This window comes from Acyrthosiphon pisum, chromosome A1, assembly GCF_005508785.2.
Source record: "Acyrthosiphon pisum isolate AL4f chromosome A1, pea_aphid_22Mar2018_4r6ur, whole genome shotgun sequence".
In the NCBI taxonomy this organism is placed as follows: domain Eukaryota; kingdom Metazoa; phylum Arthropoda; class Insecta; order Hemiptera; family Aphididae; genus Acyrthosiphon; species Acyrthosiphon pisum.
This window is the reverse complement of record NC_042494.1, coordinates 33,521,463-33,530,538: the sequence shown is the minus strand read 5'-3', so window position 1 is coordinate 33,530,538 and position 9,076 is coordinate 33,521,463. Positions and strand designations below refer to the sequence as shown.

Genomic DNA, 9,076 nt, shown 5'->3' with positions numbered 1-9,076 from the left:
ACAAATTTACAAAAAAGGGGTGATAATCATTTGAAAAGAAAAATAAGTGATATCTATTAACCTTATATTTATAAAGTGTACATTTTTTTTAGAGAGAGGGGGTTGTCACGATCTCTCTGCTCCACTTTATGACCATAGGAGTGGTCGTCGTTTGTATATTTTATACATACATATTATACATGTATGTATGTGTATTTAAAAGTGGCATCGCTGACTATAGTAAACAAATTTTAAAATGGTTTATAGTTTTTATAGTTCCAATAATGTGTATAAGACATAGCAGATATTCATAACTACATAAGTAGGTACTTATTATATTGTTGATAAGAGTAGTTTGCTTAAAGAGTAGCAGTAAGAATTCTTCATCTATTCAACTCTTGATTCAAAAATATTCTCAGCAATAGAGGAAATAGGCCATTTCGACCTAATTAATATTATACCTTCATCATCAAAACGACGACCCACTGCCACGCCTGTTATTTGTTATTCACCTGATGGGAACAATAATGATATTTTTTGTATGACACCCTTATTTTACACGAAAATCAAAATTAAATAATCACAGAAACACTGAAATATTACTCAGTAGGTACATAAATTATCAATATTATGATCATACCAAAATCTATTGATCATATATTATACACCTCAATAATCGCTGTTTCAGATTCGGTGAAATCCATCTTACTACAACATATAGGTACCAAACTACGTGAGCTTCATACTATTTTCTCACTATACAACAGTAACTACTCCGCAGCAAATCATAGGGGATGTACTACCTATAAATAACTCCAAAATCCTACCAGTTCTAAACACGCCCACATGTAACATTAACAACAGTTCCAACACCTCCATCCATGCCCAGTCCAACAGTTAGGTACGCTAATGTGACAGGCAACGACATTACACAAAATAAAACAACTGATGCTCTTTCAAGGATCCAGTTAATAGATAGAACATACTTTTTAAACTTTTAGATTAATTTAAATATATAATAATTGATCCCCTATGGCCCTATTCTGATCACCGTTACCTCTAATCTGATCGAATACAAAATTGATAAATAACTGGTAGGTAGGTACACCTCAAACTCTCACCTCTTAATAATATTATGGAAGTATGAAACGCTAAAGGGAATTCCAAAATAGGACTAAAAAGACAATAGTGTCGTGACCGGTTTATCACAAAAAAAAACTGTTACAATTGTACCTAATTAAGATGTTAATCTAGTTATAGCCCTTGACTCTAAACAAAAGTGATACAATTTCCAGAATATAATGCAAGAGTATTTTTAATTGTTTTTATATCCCAGCTTTGTACATTATTGATCGAGTATAAGTTAATTAATCTAATTAAAAAGTAGTAGAAAATTCAAACTTCTAAGTTCTAACAGTCGGATGTTCTTTACACAGTAAACGACACAAAATGAAATGCATAGATCCAGAAACTGTAATACAAAAAAAATCAAACATATAGACGTAGCAGTAAACGGAAAATAAAATTGTCTTAGTAGGTACCTATAAGAATATCAAATGTACAAATTTACTACATAAAGAGGATTACAATTTACATCCTCCTTTACAATATTCTGTATAAATGTCAATATTATATTGAATACTCAGTTATAACAATGCAGAAGATCATAAATTCATGACAAAATACAACATATTCTAATTGATTTTATTATGCTAGAGCCTACAAGTAACGGGTATAATTTTATACCTTATACTTTTTCTGTAGAATTAAAATAAAAAATTCTATTTGGTTTTAATTTACAATACTTGTTGAAATGTAAATTGATTCAATTCAATGTATTGTATAAATATCTATAAATTGCTTCAAAATTACAAAATGGTCGGTGGCAACATCTGCAGGAATTACGTCATTTGAAGTACACCTACTTGAAAATTATACAATTCCCCAATTGAAAATCAACCAAAAGATTGTGACCGTCATTTTATAATATACTATATATGACCAATACAAAATTAATTTAAAATTAAGTGTGATCCACTTGTACAGTAAAACAGTGGAATTAATTAGCATTTATTATTACTCTAATATTGTGAAAAAAAAAATTAACGATATAATTAATACTCAATAAATAATGGTTAAATAGAGAAACTTAATCAATATTTAAATATATTCAATATTTTACATGTATTAAAAGTTTTTGAATTAATTTAACATATATTATGTTATACATTCAATGACCATCGTGTAAGAACTTTTTATACGAACTTAAATAACTAAGCCTTTTTAAAATTGTAATATGAATGTTAATATGTTATTTGTAAAATAAAAGTTCATTTAGTCTCCATGCTCATCGCAATGTAGTTTCTATATGACAATGATCGTTAAATATTATATTATTATGGTTTTACGTTACTTAATAATAGTTTGTAGAATAGGGATAATAATTTTCATATTTAGGATAATTATAATTAATAATCTGTGAAATAATTCATAATAAAAAATTAGTAGATGAGTTAAACTAAAATGTAAAACTAAAATGTAGGCGGGTACATGTCGACCGCTTGTGTAATCCCTATTTTTTTAACCGACAAGGGTATAAAAATAAATTTGAAGAGAAATAATGTTTTAAGTTAGGTCACTCAAATGGTGAAATGCCTCTAATGCTTATATTGGTTTTATTAAGTGGTATGATACTTAATATAATAAAGCCATATATTTGTCATCTAGTTTCATGGTGTACCTATGGTTGACGAAGTTGATGTTATACAAACATGGGATCGAAGTATCAATTTATTGATGTGGAAAGTCCAGAAATCGTACGCCATTATAATAAAACAATGGGTGTGAAGTTGATGAACACGACCAGCTATTGATAGCTTTTATCGATGTTTTATAAAAAGTAAAGAAAGAATAGACCTGGTATGTAACGCAGGATATGCTTTGGGTTTGATATGGCTATATATAACAGTTAGTTTGAATACATCAAAGATACAAACAAATTGAAAATACCACAAAAGAAACAATTGGACTTTGTTAACTCATGCCGTTAGCAATAGAGTTAATTTCTATGGAAAAATCATTAACACCACCTTCAAATTAAAAAGGACGTCCATCACATGTATCGTCGCTAGTACCTCAAACAAATATTTCTCCGTCATCACTCCAATATAGTATAAGTTCCCTTTGTGGTAAAAGATGTAACATTTTAAAGGGCGACGAATTGTTTAAATAATAAGTATGTATGGTTAATAAGGGTGCCAAATATTATTTTCCTGGGGTGTCAATGTAAATATTAGTACGGCACTGATGATAATATAATATAACATTTGTTAAATATAGGTACGAACTTTTTGTATGCAGCCTTTGAACGACGTCCGAACCTTGATTTGCGCCGGTACTGTGTCGAAATCGGGTACACCTCCAATATACATACTTAACGGTAATGATAGCTGTGTAAATGCTTCCGGTGATAATACCTGAACCAAAGTAATAGATTAATAATGGCTTAGAGTTTTACATACCAAACTATCTATGGTTTTCTTAAAAATATTTTTATTATAAATTATGTGTAACAAAAACTAGTAAGTATTTGTTTTGTTTGTTTTATTTGTGCATTTGAACAATTGACTGTCCATCAGTAATAATGACTACCTACCTATAAATATTCCTACAAATATTTCGCTTTATTTCTTATTTTCTTATATATATATATGTCAATATAGTTTATTGTTGTTTAATTCATAAATAATACTCGAAGAATACACACAAAAACACTCGTGGCGATTGTATAGCTTTTTTTTATCAAACTAGAATTTTCGAATAGTAAATAAAAATAAATTACTTGTCATATATACAAATACCGTGGGCTATTGAATTTGAAAACAAAACACCTGCCATTTAGTGTTTAACTTCCATTTAAAGCTTTTCATGCTCGTTATAAATACAACATCCATAATTATACCAAAGTTGCCTCATTTATTTTTAATAACCATACATTTATAAATTTATAAATATTCAAGAAGTTCTTACTTGAACTTCTGGTTGATTGTCCACACGCATAACTGCTAATTTTCCTGTTCGTGATATCCATAGTCTATGCCATTCTCCTAAAGAAACTGTCCATGGACTCCTGTCAAAATATAAAATCAAATATTTAGTTATTACTGATTTTGTTATTCCCAAATAGTAAACCGCTTAATGACAGTGTTTCTTTTATTTTGTGTTTTTGATCAGTGGCGTAAATGGTATAGGTATATAACTTTTGTAGGGTTGTTTCCCAATCAGTGGAAAAATACATAACCTTTGTACACAAATAGGCTTTTTAGGATATTTATAATGTCCTAAAAAAAAGCGATCAGTGAAAAATAATTAGGTGAGACTCAAGTTTTTCAAATAGTCAAATCCACTATGCAACCTCATGCACGTTTGATAGTGTGATATCTGTGATAGCTGCGATTAGATCTATGTTTTTAATATATAGGTATTGATATAGGTAACAAGTAACAACTTTTGTGCATGATATAGGTATTATATAAAAAAAATGTCATACATTTTATATATTATCCTAAAAATCAGACGCATCGTTATTACTGACTATAATATACAAAACGCCAAAGGTCGTTCTAAAATTTACTCAAAATTATGTTTTACGGGTTATAAACTGAAATAATATAGTCTGAATCAATTAAGATCCGGTCCTGTATAAATAATTAAGGTTGTTTGTGTAAAACAGTGAGCGTGTAATATAGTTTGTTATTACGGTTTACGTTTATAATCCGTTCAGTTAGTTAGCCATTCTGATATATGCATGAATAAACATTTCTAAAGATTATACTATAGATAAATATACTTATATACTCATATAAATTTAATACTCCGAAGTACCAACTATTACGTATACCTATACATATATTATATATATATATATGTTTCATAAAAAAATAAAATTTTAATTCCAAAACATTTGTGTACTCGAAAAGCATGTGCACACATGAGCAATAACTTTATTTTTAGAAAATATGCTTTGCATCAGGGACGGAAACCAAAACAAATTTGGAGGTTTCGGTTTTGGTTTTTAAAACCCAGTTTTTATAATAACGGTTTTGCTCACCGGTTTTAATAATCAAAATAAAAATCTTAGGTTTTGGTTTCGGTTTTAAAAACCAGTTATGAACTACTAAGGTTTTGGCTAACCACTCATACAGGTTTTTATATATAAAAAGTATGTTTACAATACCTTTTCACTTAGGTTTTGAGTTTATAGGTATTAGGTACTTCACAGTTAATATACATACTAATATACATTCCTGCATACAAATAATTTAAAAAGTCGAGAAAAATCTTAAATTTATTATTTACTCATCAATTACGACTATTTATATTAGACTTGAAATAACATCAGAAGTCAGGATAATTGTAAACATTTATGACTTTAGTCTTTTTAGTTTTCATTAATATAAAATATAAAACAATAACCTTCATAAACAATATGTTTACTATATACAAATTCTAGGTATATTAGTTATATGTAGCACTAGAAATTAATACAATTCTAGGTAAGTACTTATTTCTAACTTATAATTTATAATGTATATTGTTATATGCAAATTTTTTTGTTAATTCAAATCATTTTTTTATGCTCAATTTCATGTTTGAATTCAAATTATGGAATCACAAAGCCAAATATTTTTAAGCACAATATCCTTATCAGCTGTAAGTAATAAACCAATGATAATATAATATCAACTATTAAAGTTAAAAATAGGTTTATAGAAAATTAAAAAGATCATGATATTGAAGTGAAATTAAAAATATCAAATACCACATTTCAGAATCATAAACCAATAATTAATTAAATATTACGAGCTATAGCTATATTATACGAGTATACGAGCTATATTTAATTTATATTATATATTATATTATTATAAAAATCATAGATATTATCTATGATTTTTTCCAATTAATGCGAGTTACGACGACTGGTCGACGTCCGACACTAAAATATATTATAGTAATACTATTGAAATATTTAATCAAACTAGTTAATTAATTGTCACTAGGTGAACACCATTAATTATTAAATATCCTTGGAAATGTTAAATCATAATTTACCTAGTACCTATCTGCATATTAGTTATTTCTTTATTTATTTTAATAATATTATAATAGGTATGTGGAATTAAATTTGTATTTATTATTTATTATTGTATACCTAATCTAATCGTTATATTCACAGAATGTCGACGCTCGTTATATATTCGGATATTCATAAATTACATAAGAATCATTCTGTACTTGAAAGGTAGAAGGGACCAAGTCCAATATTGTAACTTTTCAGAAGAATCAAAAAACCGTTTTTCAAAATTTTTATTTTATTTAAATGGCTGGTGTAAATTCAATATTATGATTATACTATCGAGGTTTATTTTAAATTATAGGCTATAATAAGATAAATATTTTTTCTTTTAATTATAACTTACCTATAGTTGTTTATTTTACGATTTAAATGAAATATTTTTAGCTTGGATCCATTTTCTCAATCACACAATGACTTAGACCCTATTGATATCTATGTTAATTTTAATTATTTAAAAAAATATATATTATAATATTATATTATAACATTTACTGTTGTAAATTGTAATATTGGTAAAAATTATAATATTATATTAAATAATTTACAATTTTTAGGAATTAAGGTAAAAGTAAAGTTACATTGTATTCCAGTTAAATATAATCACCGATTTCAATCTCGGACTTGTTTTATTGTTCTCGCTCTGGTTACGGTTAAGGTATATTATTAATATCGATTAAAACCGGTTTTCGTCCCTGCTTTGCATATTATAATATAGAATAATAATAAAATCAAAGATTAAAATATAGTTAGAAATATTTAAAAAGAGATTTTTAATATTAAAATGTATCATTATAGTATTTGCTATATTATGCAAGTTGTACAAATATTTATATTTTATTATAAATATTTTACATAATTTTAAAAAAAATAAATACTTTGTTAGTCATAATTTTTTATACTTCTGTTGTTAGAACCATATTAACATAAAGATAGCAAATCGTATTAAAATATAAAAATATTAAGCTCACTACAAAGTATCGATAAATATAGTGATATTAATAAACTACAATATGTAATAACTGACAGTTAATTGTATGGTTGACGATTGTTAAATATAAACAATTCTTACGAATGAATTAATAACATAATAATTCTATAATGAGAAAATATTATTATTTTATTATCCACTCTATAACATAGATTATAAAATTATATTATTCCTATAAAATAAAAACAAAAATAAAAATGTCTTATAAAACATAATTAAAAAACTAATTATGTTTTTCTTAAATTTACAAATATAAGAAACACCCCAAACTCAAGATTTTAAAAAAATATTCATTAATTTATATCTCTATTATACAAAAAAGTTTTGAAAAATAGTTTCGTCAAATAATTATTACCATGGCAACCAATATTAGAGTTTTCTTGTAAATTTTAAGATTTATAGAAAATATATATATTATATTAGAGTTATAAACTCTTAACTCGCAAAAAAAGATTGAAGAGGGGCTGGCGAGCGAAGTGAGCAGCAGTAGCAGAGCCCCTTTGTATAAATTTAAAAAAATGAATTCATATTTTTTACATGTTATGTATTTCATGTGTTTCTGTGTAATAATATCATAATAATATACATTTATGGGATATGACTATAAGTATTATGACTAAACTTTAAATCTATTGAGCATCAAAATGCATATGTAATTGAAACATAATCTAACAAATAAATTATAATATTCCCTTTATGATATTTATAGTTTATACTAATAAAAAAGCAGTTTCTATATATTATGCGATACGTCCCATTAAAGTTCCACTTAAACTATTATCATAACACATATTGTTTTAAAGTTATAGTATCTAATGGTTGACGTATATTGTTATTGATATATTATTAAACATTCCAATTGATTTTGGTTATAATAATTTATGTTCAATTTCATGGTCATATTCATAATGAAATATTTGTGATATTATTAGACCAGCGATGATTATATTGTATAGTTATTTTGGTGTAGTTGAGTAAATTATAGTTAATATTAAATTATCTTTGATTTCTGCTGACATGTTACAATATTAATATGTACCTACATACCTAGGTAAGTCAGATACTTGGAAAATGATGTTTTTTTAATTGAATCAAGTTAAATAAAAATAACGGATTTATGCCCAATAGTAGGGTTCATAAATAAATAATTTATTGCCTATTACTTTAAATGTGTATCATACAAATATTATATTATAATAATAATATAATACTATAAAATGTTTATATGATCACGCGGAGTAATAGATAGGCTATTTGACTACATCGCTGTCGTGGGTACACTTATGTCATTATAGTATAATATTATATTATATTTTTTACATTATTTTAATATACATTTTTATTTTATACTATACCTTAATGATGCTGTTCCCGTGCCTAGATCGAATGTAAACTCTACGTGACCATCGATCATATAAACACAAATAAAGTCAGCTGAACCATACTTTTGGTACCCTTCATACAGTATCAGTCCGTCTATTGATTGAGTTTTGAAAACAATATCCAAATCCAACCACGACAGAGCCGAGTCTCCCAAAGCGGGATGTCTCAGATAACTGGAACCATTAAATGATGGCACCTGAAACAGTGACAAAACGAAATATGAATTTATTGTAATATTTTTATTACCAATAGTTAAGTTATTTGTTGTGTAATAATAATTATCCCGGCTTATACTCTTGTCAGCCTGATTATCGTTAACGTTATTTTTTTGTTTTAAATAATATTAATATTCTGTTTTTTCTGTTTTTATGTATAAATATTTGTTTTGAATATTGTGTATCCATATTTATAATTTTAAAGAGTTCATTATAGATGATGATAACTTCATACAACATTGATAGACTGCCATCAGGCTTATTATTGTTATTAATAATATTATGTTTAAAGTAAAGAATTTTATGTATGTTTTGTATATATGTGTATGTGTGTGTGGTTTTCTTAGATAATAATAATAATTATTAAGTCGT

At 26.2% G+C, this 9,076-nt stretch overlaps 1 protein-coding gene across 1 annotated transcript in view; it reads right to left on the bottom strand.

Moving 5' to 3' along the window:
* Positions 1-3,324: 3,324 nt before the first annotated feature.
* The window catches only part of LOC100572337 (pikachurin), a gene marked incomplete at its 3' end in the record, with an annotated part of 67,111 nt that continues 61,359 nt past the window's right edge, over positions 3,325-9,076 (bottom strand). The window contains 3 exon segments of the mRNA XM_029486210.1: positions 3,325-3,455; positions 4,009-4,108; positions 8,462-8,685. Of these exon segments, the coding sequence (XP_029342070.1) occupies positions 3,325-3,455; positions 4,009-4,108; positions 8,462-8,685 (455 nt within the window).